The 26,362-nt window shown below is 31.5% G+C and overlaps 3 protein-coding genes and 1 pseudogene across 6 annotated transcripts; 3 read left to right on the forward strand and 1 right to left on the reverse strand.

The window, feature by feature from the left end:
• The first annotated feature begins 300 nt into the window (after nt 1-300).
• On the forward strand, nt 301-4,507 carry LOC110671207 (uncharacterized). Of its 4 annotated transcripts, XM_058143061.1 has the most exons (10): nt 358-717; nt 1,023-1,053; nt 1,143-1,291; nt 2,235-2,326; nt 2,442-2,449; nt 2,563-2,634; nt 2,809-2,976; nt 3,546-3,641; nt 3,895-4,015; nt 4,184-4,507. In XM_058143061.1, the coding sequence occupies exons 1-10, from the start codon at nt 698-700 to the stop codon at nt 4,315-4,317; spliced, it is 891 nt and encodes a 296-aa protein (XP_057999044.1). In that variant the 5' UTR covers nt 358-697; the 3' UTR covers nt 4,318-4,507. The 4 variants fall into 4 exon arrangements, 1 of the variants encoding a protein (XP_057999044.1); XR_009147134.1 differs by having other exon boundaries at nt 301-457; nt 646-717; nt 1,143-2,449; nt 3,895-4,507; XR_009147133.1 differs by having other exon boundaries at nt 342-717; nt 1,372-2,449; nt 3,895-4,507.
• Nucleotides 4,508-6,535: 2,028 nt separating this feature from the next.
• Nucleotides 6,536-11,408, forward strand: LOC110671197 (phosphoinositide phospholipase C 2). Its single transcript, XM_021833594.2, has 10 exons — nt 6,536-6,689; nt 6,757-7,050; nt 7,784-7,980; nt 8,415-8,550; nt 8,624-8,839; nt 8,915-9,144; nt 9,589-9,706; nt 10,070-10,222; nt 10,371-10,457; nt 10,797-11,408. The coding sequence occupies exons 2-10, from the start codon at nt 6,805-6,807 to the stop codon at nt 11,088-11,090; spliced, it is 1,677 nt and encodes a 558-aa protein (XP_021689286.2). The 5' UTR covers nt 6,536-6,689; nt 6,757-6,804; the 3' UTR covers nt 11,091-11,408.
• Nucleotides 11,409-12,877: 1,469 nt separating this feature from the next.
• On the forward strand, nt 12,878-15,890 carry LOC110671220 (tRNA-splicing endonuclease subunit Sen2-1-like; annotated as a pseudogene).
• Nucleotides 15,891-15,953: 63 nt separating this feature from the next.
• On the reverse strand, nt 15,954-19,232 carry LOC110671213 (tetraspanin-3). The gene is made up of 2 exons (XM_021833620.2): nt 18,593-19,232; nt 15,954-16,446 (listed from the first exon to the last, which is right to left on the reverse strand). Exons 1-2 carry the CDS (start codon nt 19,103-19,105, stop codon nt 16,105-16,107), a joined length of 855 nt encoding a protein of 284 aa, XP_021689312.2. The 5' UTR covers nt 19,106-19,232; the 3' UTR covers nt 15,954-16,104.
• Nucleotides 19,233-26,362: the final 7,130 nt, after the last annotated feature.

Genomic DNA, 26,362 nt, shown 5'->3' on the forward strand with positions numbered 1-26,362 from the left:
TTATTTAGTGTTATCGTTGAAACTGTTGTCGAGAAAATTAATTTTTTAAATATATTAATTAAAAAGTGTTAAAAAATAATTAAAAATTAAATTTAATTAATTTTAATTATAAAAATATTAAAATGATAAAGTAATTTTTTTAAATTATTTTTTTAATAATATTTAAAATAATATTTTTATTAAAAAAATAATTTCAAAATTTGAAACTCAATATTAAATAAAAATATAAAAGAACGTGTAAATAATTTATATAAGTTTGTATGTCATATCTTGTAATTAAATCACTTGGATGCTTGCGAATATCCTAAGAAAAAAAGAAGAAAAAAGAAAAAAGAAAAAAAAAACAGTTAGTTTATAGTATGGAGGAGGGGACTTGAAAAATCAAAAGCTGTACACACTTGCGTAAACGTAGAAGATTAGAACTGGCCCTCTCTTAACAATGCTCTAGCTGTCTAGAGTGCGTCTTTGACCTGCTCCGCTATCTAACTCCTACGCGTTTTTTGCTTCGTTCTCTCCAAATTTTTTCTTTCCTTTACCCTTTTCATTCTTTCTCATTGTCTCTTCCCTCGTTTCTTCTCTCATTTTCTCTGCACTTTGATCAATATATATATTCCAAGCTAGCTAACTTTGTTGTACTTGTCTCAGCTTGTATGTTTTATCTGCCAGAGTAATAGGGTTGCTGATTGCTGCAAGAAAAATGGTTCAAATCAAGGAATTGTATCCTCCTCCTCATTCTTTTTATACGTATGTTTTGTGTTTGCTGATGATTATATTAAGTTTATGTTGATGGAAAATGTGATCTGAACTTATATTTTGATTAGTTAAAGAATGTTTTGAATTGGGATTGGTCCAAAATTCAAAATTTTGTATGGAAACCCTGCTGAACAACAGAGTGCTATCTTAATTCAATACACCCAGATGCAAGAAGCTTTTTATATGTTATTTTACTGAAATATAATTTATTTTATGTTTTGGGTATTTCCTTGACTTTGTAAATTTTTTATGGGTTTTTCCTTCTGAAGCCGAATTGTCATGCCTATGTCACTGGAAGAGGTATAACAAATTAATTCGTCCAGTTTATGCAATTGAAGGAAGAATTATTATTTCTTGTTTGCTAAAAATGGGTTTCTGGATATTTGCAGTATCAGATGGCCCAAATGTACATGGTAATGAAGATGCAGCAACAGAATACTAGTAGGACTGAGGGTGTTGAAGTCTTGGAGAATAGACCCTTGGAGGATGACGTATTTGGAAAGTGCCAATACACATCCAAGGTTTATCGGTTGCAAAGGTAATCTGAATTAGAATATTTGAGACACTTCATAATCCAGTGTTTTTATGTTGTTAATTGTTAAGAGACATGATTAGCAGGCCTAGAAGAAAATGAGTTCAGGAAGATGGTGCTGAATTGGTGTCCCGTGTCGGCAGGAAACCTTGTTTCCCTTTTTTCTTCTTCCTGACCTGTTTGTTTACTAGGTAACAACATTGATTAGATGAGACCTGAGACTGAGAGTGAATGCTTTTTTAAGGTGTCAAAGCATTCATAGAACATAAGGGATTTCTCTGGTGCCAACATTAATGGTTGTTAAATTTTAATTTTTTAAAACGCTAAAGATGGCTGCTGGTAATCAGTCGATACATTCTGTTCACTTCAAGATTATGAGGGTTCAAGATGTTGCAGCATGCAACTATTTAGTGGGTTTAATTATTCAGCAGGTGATTAGAGGAGCATGAGTGGCTGTACTGACGCTACAAATTACTTCTGGTTAGTCTTTTACTCTTATGGTTACCCATACCGATGTATTAAATGTGGTTGAGGTAGGATACTTGCAGCTTATGTATTGGATAGAAGATTTCTTTCCCCCTGATTAATGTCAAATTTTAGTGAGAGATGGTTTAGTTGGCTTTGATTGAATTTTTCGGCCTTTAGATGATGGTTGTTGCGTAATTTCCAGTTCCAGTTTGGAGGAGACTTACATGCTCAATGCATGAACTTCTCTCTCTCTCTCTCTCTCTCTCTCTCTCTCTCTCTCAATCCCCTTTTACTTTTTTTTTTTCCAGCAAACCTTCGTGGCTTATGTTAATTATGAACTGTATCGTAAAATGTATTCATGGCCTTTTTGTTTTCTGTTCTTTTTTATTTATTTTATTTGTTTTTCTTTTTAATAAAATGTTGCACATAAAAGTTCAAAGCTGGTGGTGCTAATCTCCTTTTCTTGCATTTCTTTTTGCAGCAAAGCTCCTACTTGGCTTACGGCTTTTGCACCAGCAGATGCCCTCATCATGCAAGAAGAAGCTTGGAATGCATACCCAAAATGCAAAACAAGTTTGGCTTCTCTTGCCACAGTCTTTGTGTTCTTTATTTATTTCTAGAGCTTGTGTTAGTTAACTTGTATTGACATATTTTTGTTTGTTCCTTGCAAATGGATTCTGTACAACAGTAATCAAGGTAATAAATTTTTTTTTTTTCACGGTTACAGAAATTCAAATTTGCAAGTTATTCCTACCAAAGAACTTTGTAGGACATTCAATAGCTACTCATTTTGGTTTGGGATTTTGCAGAACCCATACTTCACCAAGTTTTCTTTAACGGTTGAAACTATTCATAGGGCTGACAATGGTCAATCAGAAAATGTAAGTTTCTTCTATTACCTGTAGTTTTTTGCATGTATTTGACAGAATCCTTAACCTGATATTATGCTAGTGAGTAAATGTTTTGTAATTGTCAATGAATTCATATTTCATACAATCTTCGTAATCATAGATGGTTTTTTTGGCCTCTCTTAACTGTGAAGCTTGACAATCCAGGTACATGGTTTAACCAAAGAACAACTAGCAGCCAGGCAGGTTGAATATATTGATATAGCCTCAGCAGAAACTGACTATTGGAGTTATGTCGTTGGAAGGAACAGTGTGGACTTCTCTAATTTCAAATCTGCAAGAACTGGCCGTGGTCCACTTATGGATGGATGGCAGGTTCAAACTTTCTCTACCAATTGTCGAATGAATTATGCATAAATAAATGGATTTAGCTACTAATTGAATTTTACTTGTGCTCTTTCAATATAGTGCACATCATGTTATCGCATGGTCTCCCTCTCCTCTCTCTTCTCAACTTGTTTTGTGGAAATTTTCCACTTCTCTTGTAGCCTTCCCCTGTAAAGGCAATGGCAAGGCTTTCTTCTTTCTGTACATGCTAAGCTGGAATGTTCTGCATCTCACCTTTTTTGCTGTGTATAAAGCTCTAGGAGCTTGTCTCTATTTTTTCCTTGTTATGTTTACTTTGTCAGATGCCCTGATGCTCAACTTTTCTATATTCAATACGATAGCTCTCAGCTTTGTAAATCATAAAAAAAGAAAAACAAAAAATGGAAAATGAACTTCTGCCTTTGGCTGTATATCAGTATATGGTACAACTTGTCAATCATATGATTAATTTTGTTGTTGGTCATTGAAATAATATATTTGTCTCCTTTTGCATCATTGCTTAAATGCTTGTACCAATTTAATTTGTGATTATTAATTATAGCATACTGATGTTGCAGGATATATGTAAACCTGTCATGACAGCATACAAGTTGGTAACAGTAGATGCACCATATTGGGGCTTTGGTTATCAACTTGAATGGGCTTTACTATCGGTAACCTCTCTTGGGCTCAATACAAATTTTTACAAATAAGATTTGATGAAGATGATTGCTGCATCCTTTTTTTTTAATTTATCTTCTTTCTTTCTTTAATTTCTTAAGGCAGATGGCTAAAAGAAATCTCAAGTTTTCTAAAGAATCATTTCGCATTTGAACTATAAATTTAATACATGCTTCTTATTCGATATATATTTCTTATTTTTCATGATTGTAAATTTAATGCTCGCTTTCATATTAACTTATGCAGGGTGAAAGGGCACTTTTCTTAGAGAGCCATCGGAATTGTTTTGGTTGGATTGATGAATGGTTTGGGATGTCAATGCAACAAATACGTGAACTTGAATTACAGAATGATTTTTCATTAAATAAGTAGGATTATTTTCAAACTCTTGATGAGAAAATTTTAATACGATTTGCAATGAAAGATGTTTGATTTTGCGAAAGCATCTTTAAGTAGACCAATCCATATTATATCATATCATATCATATCATATCATTAAACAAGCTAAATAATGTTGTCTTTATACTATGACAACAGAAAATTGGAAAGCCAACTGTTATGATAACTTCTGAAGCCTTTGATCAGAAGTCTCTTCTTGACAATGAAGATCCTCACAGCAAGAGATTTCAACCTAAACCTGGGAAGCATGAACTTGTCGTCGATACGTAAAGTGCAAGAGACAGATACATTAGGCTGCAAAAATGGGATGGTATTCTCCAACTTGTAAATGTTGTAATGTTGTGATAATTGTTCGTTTGATTCCTTAGTGATTCTTGAGAAATATTGTAAATTTGATGATAGCAGATACATAGTCCATCTGGAGTTAATAGTTATATGTATACACTGGGAAAATTCTTTACAGGAAGTTCTGAATTTTCCTTAGCAATTTTAATATTAGATTCATAGTTTCATGCAAATTGCTAATCTAATTATTAAAAAAATCCTGAACATTGAATTATTATATTTGATATATTCTGTGTTCTTTTAATTTTATTAATTTAAGTCATAAACTTTAATTGATGTTACAATTTTGGGTAATAATTTTACCTTCCATTCTATCTGAATAATGCTTAGGGCTCTTCACTTGTGAAAAATTGAAATAGTTTTTAAAAAAAAAAATTATAAAAAAAAATTGAAAAATATAGTTTTATATTCATGTTTGCCAATTGTTTAAATAGAGAACTGAGGAATTAGTTTTTCAAGTTTTGAAAAGTTAACTAAGGTTTAGAATGATTTTCCTTTATAACAATAATTTAATTTGTTTTTCAAATGTTTTTCATATGAAAAACAAACTATAATTTTTTATATCTAAAATTATATATATATATATATATATATATATATATATATATATAATGATAAAAAAAATAATCATATTATTATAAAATAAATGAATGACATATATTAAAATTTTTTAAAATAAATAAGTTTTTAAATATATTGTATAAATATTTTTTTTAATTATAAAAGATATGTATTTTTTATTTTTTAAATTAAAAATTATTTTTTATTATTTATAAGTGAACATATTTTTTATATTTTTTTATTTTTCTATAAAAAAATAAAAAATTTCTTAAAAATTAAAAAATTATTTTTCACAAGCAAAGTGTTTTTTTTCTTTATTAACAAGGTATCTATATGGATACCTACGTTGCCATTATTATGATATCATCAGTTTGGCATATTCTTTTATTTATTTTATTTCATTCTCGCTTGTAAAGTGACTTTTATATTGTTATCTGCTTTTCTTATTTTTTTAAAATTAAATATTTTAAACATTTTTTGCTAATAATTTTTTTTTTTTTTAAACAGCAAGCATAATCAATTAAAGCAATTTCATATACATTTACCCAATTCATATTTAATTTCTGTATAACGATGATTTCATTTTCCCCATTAATAACCACTGAAAAATTTGGTGCAATTGCAACCTAACTTCTGAAATTCTATTTAATATACCTAGTTGAAGGAGAAATAAGATTATGAATTTCCATTATCAAAATCAATTCTTTAAAAGAAAGTGAAAAATATTTAACAATTGAATTTAATCAAAATCGAATCAGAAATTTAGATTATTCAATAATATTAGCTATTTTAATAGTTATTAACTGTTAGGTGTTTTACTAGCCATTAACCGTTAGATATTAACTGTCAATGGTTAACTGTTTATATAGCTGTTAAAGCATAATACTGTTAGATTAATTATTAAATATAAAAATAGTTAAAAAGTAACTTTTTGTGATCTATTTCTCTTAATTTTTAAATATTAATATAAATATATTATTTTAATTTTATTCAAAACACTAAGCACTACTTTAAAACGGTTGTTGAACAATATTTTAATGAGAAATTGGATTGTGGTATACATCTCAAGTTTCATTTGTTACACGAAAAATAATTTATATATGAAAATATTTTTTATTATTTGATTGTAATGTTAAAGAATGAGTATGTATTTATTATATATATATATATATATATAAATATTTTTATATTTTAATAAAATTTTTAGATTTAAAAATGAAAAATGATTTCTACTTTTTTAAAAGAAGAAATTATTTTCCTTAAAAGTTATTTAGTATCATTGAAAAAATTGTTTAAAAAAAATATTTTGTTATTTTATTATTTTGATAACTAAAATTTATTAAATTTAATTTTAAATTATTTTTTAATATTATTTAATTAATATATTTAAAAAAATAAATTTTTTAATAATAATTTTAATAATAATACCAAATAGACCCTTAGTTAATATTTTTCAGAACACATGTTATTGAATGTCTTAAAAAAATGTAAAATATAAAAAATATTTTTCATGAACTTTTAATTTTAATTTAAATGAATTTATTTTGATAAATTTATGTTTTTGTTAAAAAAATTAACTATTTTTTACATTTTAAAGAATTTAAATATTTTATTGTAATATAATATTTTAAAGTCTAATGTCATTCTTTTGTCTATTTTCAACTGATTTGAAAAGCATTGAAGGCTGACGATAACAGCAAAAAACCGTTCTTCTTCTTCTGGAACTTCAGAAACCCGTAAGGCTGTAACTGTTAGTTTATTTTCTTCGCCGATTTTGGCTCATTTCGATTTGTGTAATGGCAGGTGTTCAATTATAGACTCTGCTTATTCTGCTTCCACCAGCGGTTCAGTATGGCGGTTGCGGTGGCGCCGGAGGAGATCAAGGCATTGTTTGAACGGTACTCAGACAATGGTATCATGACCATTGATCATCTACGCAGGTTCCTCGTTGAGGTCCAAAAGGAAGATAAGGCTACCACAGGCGACGCTCAGGACATCTTTTATCATCTCCACGAGCTCCAACTTGGTCTCAATTTCGAGGCTTTTTTCAAATACCTTTTCGGCGATATTAACCCTCCTCTCGATCTTAAACGTGGGGTAATTTTATCTCTCCTTTCATTTGGTGGCCAAAATTTGGGTGTTTGATCGATTTCTTTTTTCCCCTTGGTTTTGGTTTTGTTTGGATTATTATAGATGTCGCCTAGTCAGGTTTTTGTTTGGTTTCTTCCTTAGAGTGTTGGATTCTTTCCTAATGTGGAAAAGGAAATCAAGATTGAGACTTTGTTGTTTTTAGGGGGAAAACTTAATGTGCAGTAGTCAAACTGTTAATTTGCCCACTAGAACTGATGAATTTCTTATTTTACATCTCTTTAGTAAATCACAATTAGTGGAACAAAATCCCATGTTATGCTTGAATCTGTTTTTGCATAGCTTATAAGTTTGCATATGTTCAATTTTTTTTCTGTAATATTGGAAGATCAATGATATTCTAGCCTGATTATGTGCTATAGTTTTGAATATTGAGGTGGATCTGGTCTGTTTTTAGTGCAGTTGTTAACTAGAAGTAAACGGGAAGATTGAAATGAAGTTACTAATTATTGCCTTTCTTCTTTCTTTTTGTCACTATTGTTCTTTCCCTTTAGGTGTCTTCTTTGGTTGATCTAAGTTCATGTAGTTTATTATTTATTAATATTTTCTTTTGGTCAATAGTTGAATTGAATAAAACTGAGTGAACTGTAGCTGTCTGTCTAGTTCCTGTTTTATTTAATTTTTCAGAACTGGAATCTTCTTCTCTTTTTCAATTTTTTTGGTGAGATTCCTTGCGTTTCAGGTTCACCATGATATGACTGCTCCTCTGTCGCACTATTTCATATTTACTGGGCACAATTCATATCTAACTGGGAATCAACTTAGTAGTGACTGCAGTGATGTCCCCATCATAGATGCTTTGCAGAGTGGTGTGAGAGTGATTGAATTGGATATATGGCCTAATTCCAATAAGGATAATGTGGAGGTTCTTCATGGGAGGTATGTAGTTATGCCAATGATGACATGCAATTACCACTCAAAAGGAAATCAAAATAGAATTAAAAATTGTTGCAAAAGTGATTAGAGAGTAAATTTTTTACTTTATATTTTTATGTTTGGTCTTGATTTGCTGATTCAAATCATAGTAAGTACTGAGTTGTAGATTTTTTTTGAGTTTGAATATTCCCCTCTTCATTTCTCAATGCACAAAATTGAACAATGTTTTCATTAATCAAAATTGAAGAAGGATCAATGGTTGCTTTTTATTAAATTCTTATACTTTATAATAGTGTCATTTGAGAAATCAACTTTCAGGTGATTTGACTTTTTTCATAATGAATTCTGAGAAATTTCTATAAACTTCAAAATAGTAGTGAATCATGTATTTATCCATGCATTGTCTTTTAACAAGCCATCCTGTTTACTTCATGTAGGACACTGACAGCACCTGTGGAACTTATCAAGTGTTTGAGGTCTATCCAGGAGCATGCCTTTACTGCATCTGATTATCCAGTTATTATAACTCTAGAAGACCACCTTACTCCAGATCTTCAGGCTAAAGTGGCTGAGGTGAGTCCGTTATTTTGTGGGGATTTGATGCTCTTATGGACTAATGATTTATTATACTTTGAATAATCTCTAGATGATCACTCAAACATTTGGAGACATCCTGTTTTCCCCTGGCTCAGAATGCTTAAAGGAATTTCCCTCCCCAGAATTTTTGAAGAAACGTATCATCATATCAACCAAACCACCAAAGGAATACCTCGAGGCCAAAGAAACTAAGCATAGGGATAGTGAAGAAGCTTATGGGAAAGAAACCACTGACCTTAAAGGTCACATTCAAGCTGGTGACAAGGTGTGTGGAGAAGAGCATTAAATTTTTTGCGTGCTGAATTTTCTAATTTGCTTCTCACTTGTCTTCTTTTTGCAGAATGATTTGGATGAAGATAGCGATGATGAGGAAGATGCGGACAAAGGAATTATGAGGTCAACGCGAAATGTAGTACCAGAGTATAAACAATTAATTGCTATTCATGCTGGGAAGCCTAAAGGTGGACTAGAAGAATGCCTGAAAGTGGATCCAGAGAAAGTGAGGCGACTTAGCTTAAGTGAGCCACAACTTGAAAAAGCTGCAGAAACTTATGGAAAAGAAATTGTCAGGTGCTAATGAATATTTATGAATTTCATTTTAGGTAGTCATACCTTTTCCAGTTGTTGAACTGTGCATGTTTTTGTTTCATGAAGTGTCATTGATATGACTGATTAGAGACAGACAGGATGGCATTACTGAGTGCAGACATAAGAGTACCTACTTATGCATTCATTGATCTTCAACAATACAATAGCCATTGTTGAAGTGGTGTTTGGAGCTGGAATTAGTTGAATGAATTTCACAGCCATCTTTAGTAGTTCCTCTGCTTAGGCTTTATCCTGTCCTCCATTCATTTTTCAACTACTGTGCTAGCCATGTCTGTCATGTCATACTATTTGTCAGCTTGTGTACTTCCTTACAAATTTCTCATGCATATAATTTTCCATAAGTCATCTGTAATTGCATCACTACACAACCAAGCTCTGCAAGGTCTGATGATTCTCGCATTGTAGGTTTACCCAACGAAATATACTTAGAGTGTACCCAAAGGGTATTCGTATTAACTCGTCCAACTACAACCCACTAATTGGGTGGACGCATGGAGCTCAAATGGTTGCTTTTAACATGCAGGTTTGTGTTCGTAATCCTTATCTAGTTTAAAATTCTTGTCATACAACCTTGAGAAGAAGCTGAAGCAGTGTATGGGTGTTTACATCATTCCAATGCCTAACAGTATGGCCTAATGGCTTGTTTCATGAATCAATTGATGAAATAAATAGTACTATTTACGCCGTAGATTGTATGTCTCTATCTTTCTTTGTGCCATTGATTATTTCAGAAGAACTTGTAATGAAGGCTTTGATGAGTAGCTTTTATGACACTGGTTGATGGATGCATTAAATATGTTAGTGGTTTTTTATTTAATTTTTTATTGTTAATTTTGTTGAAGCATGGCCCTTTTGATTTACTTACAAGCAGATTTATCATTGGCAGGGACATGGAAAATCACTTTGGTTAATGCGTGGAATGTTCAGAGCCAATGGTGGGTGTGGCTATGTGAAGAAACCAGATTTTCTGTTGAAATCGAGCCCACATGGTGACGTGTTCAATCCTAGAGTCGAGTTGCCCGTGAAGACAATATTGAAGGTGAGTGCTCGGTAGGCAGGGTGATTGATTAGATGATGTGTTTTGGGACTTCTGCTAACTGCCCTTTTAGAGCTCATTTGTTTGTTTTGCTTTTACTTTTTCTCAATGGATAATTGTCTTTCTTTTTTTTTTTTTTTTATCTCAATAGGTGAAAGTATATATGGGGGAAGGATGGTTCAATGATTTCCAGGGCAAAAGTTTTGATGCATTTTCCTCACCAGATTTTTATGTTAGGGTACGTAGATATCTTCTCCCTCTTCTTTATTTTCTTATGAATTATTATGGAAAATGTACTACATTTTTTTATGCATTACTAAACCATTTTGTTTATGAATTACTAAATTCTGATCAAGTCTGGACTGTTTGGCATTCTCATTTTTGGTGTGCTGTAATTATAGCCTTTTTGCCATGACAGTGATGTCTTTGCTATTATCTACTTGTTAGAGATACCATCATTAAGCATGTCTAGCATGATGGTTTCATTATGCTCAATTCCTCTGCCAGGCAATTTTACGTAATGCAAGTTGTTGAAATTAATGATAATCAAATGGGATTTGTATTTTTCTCTGTGCAGGTAGGGATTGCTGGGGTCCCTGCAGATACTGTAATGAAGGAGACAGAGACACAGATGAACAATTGGATGCCTGTGTGGAATGAGGAATTTAAGTTCCCACTAACTGTTCCAGAACTGGCTCTGCTGCGTATTGAAGTTTATGACTATGACATGTCCGAGAAGGATGACTTTGCAGGTCAAACATGCCTTCCCGTGTTCGAGTTAAGAAGAGGGATTCGAGCAGTTCCACTCTATAACTTTGATGGAGTGAAGTATAATTCTATAAAGCTCCTTATGGAGTTTGATTTTATTTAGACTATTATCAGTTTGCAATTTACACGTTTGTGAAGCTAGTTCTATATGTTGATGCTGTTGTGAGCTGGTGTCTGAAAACGAGCAGCTGTATAACAGAATAACATCTCTGCCCTGCTGGTTTCTACCCTCAGTAAGTCTTCTCAATAAGATAGTGCAGTAGGCAGCAGGGTCCTGGCAAGTATAATTTTATTGTAATGCAAATAAGAATCTTGTGTTTTTACTGATTCGGTTATTACTTTTTCTATTCAATTTTTAGAAATTACGTCCTGTAAAATATAATTTTATTGTAATGTAAATAAGAATCTTGTGTTTTTACTAGATTTGATTATTATTGTTTTATGTAATTTAGAATTTTTTTTTTATCGTTATTATGCAATATTAGCTGGTCTAGTAGTTGTTAGCTGTTTTAATAGCTGTCAGCTGTTTTATTAGTTGTTAGCTGTTAGATATTAACCGTTAATGGTTAATCATTTACATAGTTCTAAATACTAGTATAAATACCTATGAAACAATATAAATGAGAGAAGTAGTGTTTTGATTCTGATCAAAATATGAAACTACTTTAAAAAATTTTTGTCAAATAGGGCCTTAACGTTAATTAAAACTTGAATTCAAGATTTTATTATTTTTGTATAATTTTAATTTTTACCAAAAATTAAATTTTCTTAATAATTTATAATCACAAATGTTTTAAATTATATTTTATATAAAATTTGAAGGGTATTTATATTTAAGAAAATTTAATTAATTTAATTTTATATTGAAATTAAATTTGAAAATCTGTTAATAAACAATTTTAAAATAATACTTTCATCCAAACCCTTTACTGAATTTAAAACCTACCTCTCTTTCCCGCTGCCGCCAAATGTCTTTTCTTTCATACGATCACTTCCGGTTCCAGCAGAAGTGCCAAGCTGCTGCCGTGGCCTGACTCTCTCTTTGTGCCGCTGCTGATCTTTACGCAGTTTTTTTCTTTTGCCTTTCGTATGTGGACTGACTTTGGCGAAAACAACGAGTTCAGTTGCATTTATCATGATTCTCCTTTCCTTTTTTAAAAGTAAATGGTGGTATTGTGATTGCAATTGGTGAAATTGCGCAATTGTGGTTGTTTTTCACTTGATTTTAGTAAGATTTGTGTGATTTGGAAGTAATGAAGTGTGATTTGTGTGAGATCAGTACACCATTGGCCATCCTTTAGATAGGAACGCTATTCATGGCAAAATTTTTTTCTTTAAATTTTGTTTTCTTTAGTTGGAAGATGGAATGATGCCAGCAACTCAATCCCGAACCAGAACTCGAATTAAGAACCAAACTGAATTGAATCAAAAATAGAGATTTGGTTTGATTCGGTGCCAATTGACTTCAGTTCCTGTTCTGGTTTCGAGCAAAAAACCCAAATTCGGTTTCGTTCCGAGAATTCCCATTTCCTGAACCAAACTGAACCGACACTTCCAAAGTCGACAAAGAAGAAAGAGCATGGAGAAACCATGTTGACCCTCTATTGCTCTATGGAGAAAACTTAGAACCAGGAATTATTCTTCTTCAAGCCTTTTGTTTTCTAAATTTTTTTTTTAAATATATAATTTAAAATTTATTATAGGAAACTAGTTCTTATAATTAAAAAAAAATTATTATTATTATTCATTCACGCATGTCCCTTCCTCTCTCTGGACTCGTCTCCTTAAGCACTGCCGATGATGTCTATGACCTTGCCTGGTCCAAGTCTCTTGATTCTCTCTTCTGGCGCTGCTGTTGCTGATTATTAAGCTTTTCGACAACACCACAGAATGGCAGAGTCCCCTAAGCTTCCTCTAAAGAGTAAATGCGACAAGTACACTCTGTTGACTACAATCCCAATCGCTGCGAGACCTTCATCACTTCCTGATATATTTCAAGATTTATGTAATCTTCAATTGCGTCCACCGCTTGGAACCTCAGGCAGACAGATATTGATTTTTTGCTTCTGCCTGGAAAATTAGCTTCTTTGTGCTTTCTGTTACTGAGTTTGTCCCAGAAATACTAAGCTTTGGAAATTGGAGATTCTTGGAAATTTGGTCCAGGTTTTGCTCTATCATTTAATATTTCATTTTTTTTCTGTTCCATAGAGTGATTTACTGTTATTGATTCCTAAAAACATTGTGTCAATATAAATGCTATGGATCTTTACTTTCCATTTGTTTTGATTAATTTTTGTTCATTGTTCTTCTTCCTTTTTTTTTCCTTTTCCGGTTTTTGATTTAGGAGGTTAAGCCTATGCCAAAATGGAATAAGCTCAACCCAAAAATGTGGATGAATAATTCTTATATATTTTCAAATTTTAGGATAATATCTTTATTTTTTTTTATTTGTTTTGTGTCCATATGTCAAACTTTTTCTGCCATTTAAAGGCAGTTTGTTCTTTCTGGTTTTCTACCTGGTTCATAATTTGCCTAAGTTCTTAAGAAGACCAAAATCCTTCATGATTGAAATATGTGTGCATGAATCTTTGCAGACATTTTTATGGAGATAATATTCCTTTTCCTTGAATTTTATTTATGTATGGTAACTGGTTAGTGTATTTATCTTCAATAGTCTCAGTATTTGTGATTCATCTTACATGATTTGTCTAATATAGTATAAAGGAATTTACTAGAACATTGATTTTGAACCCGTATTGCTCCTTTAATTATTTGAAGGTAACTAAGAAGGAAAGGGGAGGGCTCAGAAGACAAATCTCTTGCAGATCCTATGTAGATTGTTTCACAGCTTTGTGCGTCTCTAATCCAAGTAGATGCTCATGGGTTACTCTCTGGATGCAGTGAGCTTTTTGCAGTGGAAACAGAACAGATTGAACTTCTCACTCATGCATGTTTTGGCCTACCTATTACCACAGCTGAGAAGGATAAGCAGTGGTTTCAAATGGGTTTGGAGGAAGCCTTTTATTTATGCTATTCTCTAAAATGCCTCAAGATTGTAGGTGAAGATAATTATCATAAGAATGCTGTTGAGTTATGGCCATACATGAAGTCCAAAAGGGCAATCTTCCCTGATTTTTACAAGGCTTATTTTCATCTTCGAATGAAAAATTGGATAGTGAGGTCAGGATCCCAGTATGGTGTAGACTTTGTTGCATACTGTCATCATCCATCTTTGGTTCATTCTAAATATGCTGTGCTTGTTATATTAGAAGATGATGGTGATGTGAATGGAAGATTGAGCGTGTCGTCTGATTTTCGTTCCACAATTCGACTTTGTGGAAGTGTTGCAAAAATATTGTTAGTTCTTACTTAGCATCAACAAAAATGGTCATGGTTCTGTCTCTCCATCGTGTTTAGAGAAATTCTCTATTAAAAAGCAGAGAGTCACGAGATGGAGTCCTGAACAAAGACATGAAGATCAGATAATCACTGAAAAAGAAACCACGTAAGATGCAGTTTAAAATCATAGGTTTTACTTCCCACTATTGTTTAACCATTCATAATATAATCATCTGGTCTATTAAAAGCTTTGGCTTCTTTTATCCATCAGCCATATAGTCTTTCTACAAAACGAATTGTTATTCATTGGACACTTGGTTAGTACATGAAATGGCAATGTTTATATTCTGAGTGTCTACTGTCTATGATGATTTTTACTGTTCTGGTTGCAGCTGAAATGATTTAATGTCTTCCATGTTTAGTGCTATTTTTCCCCCTTGCATAAAGTTATTATATTTTTTAACTGTTAGAAAGGTTAAAATCTTGGAAGTGTATAAAATCTGTGTGTTATTTTGATTGCTCAAATGCACCATATTTTGAAAGATTTATGTAGGAAATGTAAACACAAACCAAGGGTTTCCAAGGAGGATATTGTTCTTTTGGATAGAGCAAATTTACTAATGAGAATGCGCACTTAATTCTGTCTCAGATTGGATAAAACAATTACTTCGTGTTTCTAAGGCTAGTTATATATTTCTGCATTGTGCATTATTAGGAAACTTGATTTAATAGGGCGAACTTGAAAATACATGTAGGATTTTTTTTTTCTTTTATTAATTAATGTCTCTCAATCGTGCTTTTTCCAACAGTAATGGTGAAATTTTTATTGTGAAGGATACACAACTGACATTTAAAGCTTTGTACTCCCAGATCACCAAGTATCCCTGAGATTCAAGGGCATGAACATGGTTTCTGTTATTCGTCTTTCTTGGGCAGATGATCTCTTCATTTACACATGGAAAGGAATAATGTCAAGTTTTCATAGATTAGAGGAAGTTAAAATCTGATACTGCTCATTCACTCTTCTATATTCACTAATTACAGTTTTGACAACCTGCATGTGAGATGGGAAGCATGCAATTGCATGGATTGTAACGAAGGAAATTAAATTATTATGTGCACATTGCATGTCATTTCATATGGAAGCATCAATTTCTCGTTCCTAGAAGTCATTCGCATTAGTAAGTTTCCCTCTACTTTCAAGGGAATAAAACTAATGACACAAGTTAGCACCACGTTGTTCTTGTAACTTGTAGTCCACTCTCATTGGTATCAACACATCTTAAAAAATGTATGCCCTTTTGTTTGTGACAATTATGAAGTTGAAAAAATATATATATATATATATTGGGGAATATATGTGATCGGTTATCATTCAAATATTGTAATTAGCAAATTCTCGAAATAATATCAATCTAAATCTGAGGTGCTCCCAATTTGCCTACTCATTGCTTTTAACTTCTGTGAAATCAAGTTATAAGCTTGTGGGAAATTTTATTAGCATCTTCTAAAGCTATGAAATCATTGTTTGCGATTTTGATAATAGTCTTTTATCATGCAGAGCTTAATGTAACTGTTTCCATGCTTTACTATTGATGTCAATTCAATTTGCATATACAAACATATGTAGAAGAAAAAGATTTTTCATTGCTCAATCTTCTAATTTACAACACTATTAAGTGTACTTAAGTCAAAGATTACCAGTCCTAAATAAGATCATCAGAACCATAAAATACATCCTTAACATACCAAGCATCCAAACATAAATTTCACTTCATTTAGAGATGGATTCTACTAGGTTGTGCCTTTGTCATCCTTGCTTCACCGTAGGGTTCATCATTATCTATCCGGCGATTGTTCCTGAAGGCTGCACAGCCTATCACATAAACAATGACTAGGATGATTAATACAATGATGTTAATTACTGACACCTTCCTCCAGCTTTTTCTCAGGCTGCCAAGCACTCCAGCCTTGCAAGAGTTGCAAGAATAACACAGCTGCTGTTGATCATTACTCCAGTTGTTACAGTCAGTGTTGTAAACAACCCCTCCTCCATATGTCCATGCAGTTTCATTCACATAGGTGAAACCGCAGTCAGTAGGAGGCTTGCAGCAACCAGACTACACAAAACAGAGGTAAAAATTTATTTGGTTATATTGCAGTAAACAATAGCATAGAAACAATTTCTGAGTTTGTTTTATAGCAAAAGGTATGGTCATTGGCTTTTTGATTTGATCTTGATGAAGACTATTGATGTGGGTCCTAATAACTAGCTTGTTTTGAGCAAGCGAAGTTGCATCCCTTGTCCACTTCCTCATCCATACCAATCACAATAGGCCACACCTAGCCTGACCTATATGTTGTCTATTCATTAAAAGATAAGCATAAAGTCTTAATTATTGATTGATGCATATCTTTATTGAAGATTTTCCTGATCATATTCATACCTCATTCAGTGTGCTTTTTTCTCCCTTTTTTTTTCCAGGTCTCCTTTTCTTGATTCATTAGGTGACATGCTGTTTGTGTGAAAACAAACCCCAGACCATGTATTTCTTTAGGAATATGAGACCCAAATATCTCAAAGTAGATAACCTTATTGTAAATTAAATAATAGTAAGACTTTATTGGAAGCATGTGCAGGAGCATGGAAGATGGGAGTGGGCATCAATTAAAATCTGAAGCTATTTAATATGTTTGGTAGTTGAGAAAAGGCAAGAAAGCATAGAGGATTCCAGATCTCTTGTGAAGTCTTGTCTGTAGACCCGGCCATGGATCGGTTTAGAATCAAAATCGGTCAAATCCAATTTGACTTAAATTGTGAATGAATAGGATTAGGATTAGAATTGAACCGAAACCATCCAGTTTGATTTTGGGTCAAACCAATTTTTTTATTTAAAAAAATTTTAAATTGTTAAATTTAAACTGTGTCGAATCAAATCGAAATTCTAATTGGGACTTAAACAGGAATCAAACCTCTGGGGAGTTCCGGATTAGTTCAAGGTCATCCTTTTGATGAACTGTGAACTGATAATTCCAAATCAATTTGAACCAGAATCGGCTGGTTGCTGGGTCTGCTTGTCTGGCTTGAATTATATATACATATATATTATGCAGCCAAAAGAGAAAAGGAGAAAAGGGATACGCATATTCTATTCTATCATACAGGAATTTGTCCAGGTTAAAGCTAAAAAAGCAAACCCACCACTTCTCTGTATAAGTTGGATGCTAGGGGTAAAAAGAAGAAAGGGACAAGTGTGCATATATTAATATATCTTAACAATCCTAAGCAGTGGCTATGTCAATAAAATTTGCTAAAAAAGGGAGACCTCTTTCCCTTACTTAAACTAGTTTGCTCCCTCCAAATTCAAAATAAAAACGACGATCGTTTTAATCCACTTCCAAATTAAATAATTATTATAATAATAATAATTATCAAAAGAAATGGTGGGATATGGACAATTTTGAAAAGAAAAGCCAACCAGCAGCAATGGTCATGCCGGACAAACCGCCATGGACGGGGGCCATCTTCCCATCTCACATGGCCCCCTAATAATTATTCAAAGATAGATTTGAATTTTTTGAAGCATCACTTCATTTAATTTGGTGATGAGGATAAGCAATCATTATTAGTATTACTCAATAAATTATCAATCAAACACTCCAAATAATATTATTCTAATTAACCCCAAATTTCAAACTTTTCAAGCTACAAACTACTATTTTAAAAACAAAAAAATCCTATAGAACATCATATTTTATTTTAAGAAAATAAATTTAATTTAACTTTACTTTAAAATTTAATTCAAAAAAAAAATTCAAATCTTATGTATAGTATAAAATTTTTATTTTAAATTAATATAAAATAATATATTCTTCATGTTTTAACATAAATATGACCTACATGTTCCGTTCAGACATAAATATTGAATTAACATAAAGTTGAATAAATCAAATTTAATTTTACCCAAAAGTTAGCGGAGGACAGTAGATCAACATTCAGATCAGACTTATTTATTTATTTCTTAAAATTTTTCCACAAATATTTACTAGAAAAGCAATTTTCAAGCATTTAAGCTAGAGAAAACTAAGTGTATATATATATATATATATATATATATATATATATATATATATATATATATATATCTCAAAAATCATAAGAAAACAGTGGAGGAGAAATCTCTGAAGCTTTTTAAGCCATCACCACCATGCATAAAATGAAACAAAACTTAACGAAAGCAAGAAAAAATAAGAGAAAATACATACCTGAATAGGACTAAGCTTCCTTTGATAAAACATATCAGCAGTTTCAGGGACACCATTAATGGTGACTCCCATCTTGGCACAAATCTTTGAGTCTCTAATACAAGAACTAATCTTGCTCCAGTAACTATCACTAGCCACACGCTCCTCCAGCCAACCTGAGTAATCCTGCAGATAATAATCCAAATATCCTCTGTTCGTCACCGGCCGCCCTGACCCTTTATCTGTCACTGCATATGCAAAGATGATGAACCCTATGAGTGCTGCGATGATAAAGAACATGACAAAGAGGTATAGCCACATCAAGAACGTGTTCCTATAACACGCGCCGGCGAAACCAGCTAAAGAGATGACCATAATAGAGACCCCAATGACGATCAGTGGCCACTGCAAGAATTTTAAGCAGTCTGTGTTGTTGGCTCTGCTGCTTAGCCATATCCCACCACCCAGAATTGGTATTGAGAGCAAGAAAGTTAAGAAGTTTAGTAAACCTATCAAGTGATTGCTACTTCTCATCTCTGAAAGACAATGGTTGTGTTTGGTTCTCTCTTTCTTTTGGTCTTCTTCTTCGTTTATCGTTTAAGGGAAGTTATGGTTTTGTTCACACAGAGCAATAATAAATGTTTGTTGGATGCAGGTGGTGATGATTTATTAGTTTGATGTAGGCCTTTCTGGTTTTGAGTATTGACTTGCAGGTGGGGTAGGGCTAGGTAGATTCGATCAAGGTTCGATTTGAAATTTGAATCATATCGATTCAATTTAAAATTAAAATCAATAAAAATATAAAATCAATTTTGAATCAAATGGAGTTTTATAAAAAAAATGGTTTGGTTCCAGTTAAAATTAAATTTTATTTTAATAAAAAATTTTAGAACAAATTACTAAAAGGTACTTATAATTTATTAAAATTAATTATTTAGTTTTAATTTTTTTTAAAACCTAATTAAAACACCCCTGTAACTTATAAAAACAAACTTTTTAATTTTTTTAATTAAAAAATATTAATTAATTTATTTTGATTTTAATATTTATATTTTTTGCCATTATAATTTTAAAAATTTATATTATTTGACTTTTATAATTTTAATTATATATATTATTTAATCTCTCCTATTAAGGTTAAAATAAATTGATTTTAGATTTTTTTCTAAATAATACGGGTGTAGGTTGGGTGCCCTTCGGATAAATTTTAAAATTGCCTCAAAATTTTAAGAATTATAAAAAAATTATCTTTGAATTTAAAAATAAAATATAAAATTCCTTAAATTTTAAAATTTTACACAATAAAAAATTTTTGATCATCAATAATCTGTTTATGCAATTTAGAATAATAGTAATATGAATAATTATCTTTTTTTTTTATATAATAATAATAAAATTAATAATAATTTTTTTCTCAAATTAGTTATATAAAATAATAAAATATTAAAAATATAATAACTGATTAGAGAAATTTTACATCTAAAAAATAGTAATAATTATTTATATTACCAATATTTTAAATGGTTCATGATAATATATTACTTATAAATTAATTATTAAAAATTAAAAATAATTTATTTTATAAAATTTTAATAATTAAAAAAATTTCTATTATATTTTTAAATTAAGAGAGAAGGCTATTACAATTGCTATAGTTGGCGCCCTACCCTTAACGTGTACAGATGTTCACAAAAGATGGTGGTTGCATGATTTTATGTGGGATTAAGGGTCATGGTGGTTGTTGAGATTTCTTGTCGTAGGATGATAATGTTTGCCTGACGCATTACCTGGAATTGTCATTGTAAACAGTCATGCCCATTTCCATCTCGTCCATTGACATGTCAAAAATTGATTGGGTTTCTTTTTCCCATTTTTATTTCGGTTGTGATTCCTATTTTCAATTTTTTTTAAATTGGAAGAAATAAATCGAGTCAAGTTTGATTAATATTAAAAATTGTATTTTTTAATTAAAATAAATTATTTATGTACAGGTTAAAATAATTTTAAAACATTTTTTATTTAATTTTTTAAAAAAAATTAATATATTACTTATTTGACAAGAAAAAGACCTCAATCAATGAGATAACTCCATGTGCTGAGGAGCTTTCACTCTATTATTGGCGGATGGGTGTGATTGAAACAAGATGTATTATTAAAGCCTAAATATCAATTATTTACCGTTTTCTTTTCGTAGATATGACGATGATGTTGCTTATCTCAAATTGTTAATTTGCTTTTTCACTTTTTCTTTAATTATTAATTTTTTATATAAAAAAATTTGACAATTAAAATTGCCTATTTAGAGATAATTTGAATAAATAAAAATATATTTATATATATTAAGGGTTTTTTTTATATATTAACTTAAATTTTTTTAAGCAATTTTGAATGTATATTTTCTCAGTCGATTCAATATATTCAAAATAAATATTTAATGATATTCTTTAATTTTACTGCTCGTTTGGACTTTTGAGAACATTCTTTAGAGAAATATCTCTTTTTTTCTATAGATAAAGCATCGGTCTATTTTGAACTTTTTTTTTTGGCTGATTTTTTCTTAAAAAATCAAATAGATATTCCTTTCTTCCTATTCTTGTCATTATTGATTCTGTAATGCTTCAGATGCTTATTCTTTTTGGATTTACAGGTGTAATTTTTTTTTTACATTTGATTGCAAGATAAGATTTTTTACACATTTTCCACAGAAGATGATTTCGAATACTTCAATATCAATACTCTTTAGTCATGTCATCCAGTACAGCCCCTAATCTCAATTCCATTGATGCATATTTATGTCCTACCTCTAACCGCAGATGAAAAAGTATTCTGCACCAATCTCATTACTAAAAGGCCCATTGGAATGCAATTCTTTTCAGACTGTACCATATGTACAAAAGTAATTGGATCAACTTTGTCTAATAAAAATTTATTGATAGGATTTGATGTGCAGTTGTAGTTTAAGAGCACACTAATCTAGACGTGAAGTCTGAATATACTCCTTAGTAGCCGTTCTTCTGGAGGATATGAGAGTTTTAATGAAGTCTGAACATACTCCTTAGTATTCGTTCTTCTGGAGGATAGGAGAGTTCTAATGCTTCTAGTAAAAGATCCATATGGGTGGAAATGTTTCTGTTGCTAGAATGAGAAACTATAGTATCTGAGCTTTAGAGGAACTGGAGGAGTCTACAATAAGGATGAGAGGAATTGTTTGAAAAGAAGTGAGTAGAAATATATTCAGTGGTCTGATAAGGAGATTTGGAATAAATATTTCGCACCAATCTCATTATCAAAAGGCTTATTGGCATACAGTTCTTTGCAGACTGTACCATATGGACAAAAATAATTAGATCAAATAGGAATGACAATGGATAGAGTATCCACAAAAATCACCTTACCCCAATTCAAATCTGATTAATATTATCAAAACCTGAACTCATCCTAAACTCGATTAAAATTTATTCTTAACTACAGAACCCGTCCCAACTCAATTATTTTTATCTAGCAAATACCCGAATCTATTTAATTTTATATATTTTAATTGAAAATCCATATAAAAAATTATTTTTATGTTAATAATTTATATTTTAAAAATTTAATAATTCCACAAAATATTTCAATTTTATTTTATATAAAAAATATATAAAATTTATTATAAAAATATATATATTTTTTATATTTAATTAAATATTTATATAAATAGGTTTGAGTAATAGATACTTAATATATAAAACTCAAACCCAACTCGAACCCATTGTGGGTATTAAATTTCAAACTTAAACCCTTCCCAAACTTAATTATATACCATCCAAACCCGTCATATTAGGGTTCAATTGAATCGAGTACTCGTTAAAATCAGACCCATTATCATCCATAGAGTTAAATCTTAAATTAATTAAAAAGAATACCGATACCACTCTCCCATAAGAAAGTCAGAAAAGTCAAAGATATTTCTAGTGTAGATATTTAAAGCAAGAAGTACTTTCAAATGTGGCAAACTTAAATAGAGGCTCAACGAGCCGAACAAGAAGAAAGGACCGAACGATAGTTTTGTTCATCGGAATAATAGTTTTGTTTGCCCAAAACGGCGAACAAAGCCCTTGCCGAGCAAACACCCAGTAACGGATACAATGCGGATTCCTTGGACCAAGTGATAATCTCACATATAATCCAGTAAAAGCAGATATTGTGGAGATCCATAAATATCCAACCATAATCACTGCCTTAAACAGAGCAACAACTATTTTCTTTAAGAGTCTATAAATACCAATAAAAAGGGAGAGTCAGGTACGCTTACTATCCCCATTATTCTCTGTTATAAAAGAATACTTTAATCTCTCTCTAAAAAGATTAAGAACACTGACTTGAGCATCAGAGTGGCCTACCAGAAGGCCATCCACCTCATCACCTTTTCTCATTGTAGGTCTATGTTGTCATCTGGGTCAAGACTAAAAAGACTACTAGATGCATCAATGGCGCCGTCTATGGGAAATATCAAATCACTAGTTGAAACATCTGCATTTGAGAACACCTCTTTTTCATGACATTCTCTCTTTTTTGCTTCCAGTAGTCTTTAAAGTTCTTAGACCTAATCATTCCTGTATTTTTTTTTTATATATTTGATGGCTACAGATTCAAGGACCACAAAAAAAGGCATCATTTCTGCTACCCCCACATTGAGAGGAGACCTCCCAGCGTCATCCTTGGTCTAAAATATGGCCGCACCCAATATCCCATCTGATGGGAATTCGCTGCACAACATGGCCATAGATTAGCAGAACCCCCTCCAAGGAATGGCACCATCATATTTTTCAGCACATTCAGGAAAGGGAGGCCCCGATTTCATTCCTCAAAGGTCTAATCCCAGGCACCAGTGCCCCACAAGGAACATCCACCCTAGAAACAAGAAGAATCATAGAAATAGACCCATTAGGAACAGAAGGAAAAACACAGGAAGCCACCCAGTCAACGAACAACAAATTAGGAAAAAAAAATAGTCGAGACTTGGTGGGTGAACTTAAGGAGCAGTTGGACGAATCATAATGCCCACCAATCAATTGAGGATTGGTAAGAGTAGTACAGAAATACCAAAAATAAATCGAGGAAGAAGAAATCGGCCTGAGAGATGAATCTCCTCTGTCTGGACTGATCCTAGCTAAGCAGTTCCCAACCAAATTCAAGTTACCTATGTCACACCTTACCCTTCCGTGAGGCATAACATGATCCCGTAGTATACATAATAAATTACCAAACTTCGCCCACTGATAATCCATTAAATACACTTTAAGGGATTTTGAACAATTTCTTACTTCTTTTTAAAGTAGTGAGCACTTTTGATAGGTATTAAAATTTTTTTATCGAAGTTAAATCACACATTAATTCTGAAATAGCCACAAATTTTATAAAAATTTCGGCAGAGTGTCGTTTGTATTTTGAGCAAAACAGTTCTTCAAAAACCTATAGAAAAAAAAAACACTTCTAATATATTTATTTTAATCCCTGACTCCAATAATAGCTCAACTCAAATCAATTTTCACAACACAAGTCAAAATCAAATTCAGCAATTCTAAAAATAAAGTGCAAAATAACTGAGTGTTTCAAAAGCTGAAATAAAAGAATTGTAATACAATATTTTGACAGGCCAAAATAATTTACAACTTTATTTTACAACTGCTCAAGACCAAGTACAATATATACATACAGTTCACATACATTACAATAATATTTACAAGGAAGTGGTATATATACTCAATATACCCGATAAAATCCTAAAGCGAAGTCACAAGTAGCTTACTCTACTACTTTATCTATCTGTCTACCTGCGATAGCAATGAAAAAGCTATCGCTGAATAAAATTTACTCAGTGGTGTATAATAAAAATTTAAAATGTTGTATATAAAACATTTATTGACAATTCACAATTCAAATAATTTACAATTTCATGTCACAATTTTCAAAGCTCATATAACACAAATTTGATCAAACAACTTAATAAACATAGTGTTGCCAATCAATAACACAACTTAGGTCATGATATAAAATTTTCTAAACATGCCGTGTTGTACACCACGACAAGGCATACTCACACCACTAATCGAAATCAATGAGAGAGGTAGCAAGCTAGATAATGAGTACTCATCCAAACTCACCTCAGACTGAAAAGCCTGAGAGGGAGAAATATAGTCATACTCACCACATAAATGGAGGAGGAACACAGTGATATTGTCATGCCAAGTGTGAATAAAAAATAATTTCAAATCACAATATTTAAATATTTCATACAAACCACAAATCACATTTTATCTCAAAATTTCTATTTATAACATAGGCAACACACAAGTTTTCAAGTAAAATTCCCAAGGCCAAACAATCAAAACTTATTCATAACTCTTATTCAATTAGCTTTTTAGTAAAAACAATGAATTTAAAATGTTGTGCACAAACACAATTTAAAACTATAATGTTCAAATGTAATTCAGGCAGCAATCAAACAAATCTCATTTCAAATCTTCATTTCTAAAATAGGCAACAAACTTTTCTCAAATAAATTTTCTAAAGTCATAAATTCACAACTCATTTCTCTAAATAAAATTTCTAGTAAAAGTAGTGAATATAAAAAGTATTGTGCACAGACCTCAGATGAGTCACTTCTTGGTCTTGACTCAGTGGTTCTTTTCCCTTCCCCGTGTCTTTTCTAATTGAAATACACAATTTAAAGTGTTTCAGTACTCAGTTAAATTGTTTCTAATAATAAAATCCAATAACTAAATTTTATTGATACTATTCACTTTAATTCATTTCATTAGTCAACCTATAATATTGACTTTTAATACACGCTAGGTGAATTAATTTCAATATTACCAATATGTCATATTTTATAGTCCTCAAGTATTGGTATATGTTACCAATTTCATTTTAAAGTTTATTGCATTTTATTTCAATTTTTCAGATTTGATACACTACTTTGATCTATTCCCTTTGTTTCTGGGTCTTGGTCAAAAGAGCAATATTGTAGATTTATGTCTTAGTGACATTTTGGCACTAATTTCATGTTATTTGGAGTTTTCTAGACCAAGTTATGGTCATTTTGCTAATGCTGGACATGTTTCTTTCTTATTGCAAATTTTAGGTCAAGTCAATTCTAGCAGATTTTCTGACTGAACTTGTGCAAGTAAATTAACTTGGTAAATGGCATTTCTAGGTTCTGTGATCTTCACAAAAGATGTAGCCCTATGTCTAAGCTTTCTAACGGTATAAATTTCAGGTCATTTGGACCTGTTTTGAGTGAGTTATGGCCAAAAGACTGACTACTATTCAAATGGTCAATTTCTGGATTACCAAGTTTGCAATTCCGGATTAGGTCAGTTTTAGTGTCACTTTTTGGACAGAATTTTGATAGGCTTTCAACATGAAAGTTGGCACATTTTGTGCCTAATTTCACCTCTAATTGGCCTCATACCAATTGGAATCACACATTTAGGGTTATAGGCTCATTTGTATACTGCCCTTTTATACTTTTCCCAAACACCAATCACATATACATTTACTTGCTAAATTTAAACCTCTCATACTAAATTCTGATTTGGTATCAAACCATAACCACTCAACACATCACATTTTGGTCAACTTGGGCATAATATAATAATTCACAATACACCTATTACAACTCAGAATTTCAAAGTCCAATTTCAACAATACATGCACATGAATATCTCTCATTAACACATCAAATTTCTCAACAATAATTACATACACATTCTGCCATCCTTGATGCTATAATTCACTAGACTATTA

The sequence above is a fragment of the Hevea brasiliensis genome, chromosome 1 (genome assembly GCF_030052815.1).
Source record: "Hevea brasiliensis isolate MT/VB/25A 57/8 chromosome 1, ASM3005281v1, whole genome shotgun sequence".
NCBI lineage: Eukaryota > Viridiplantae > Streptophyta > Magnoliopsida > Malpighiales > Euphorbiaceae > Hevea > Hevea brasiliensis.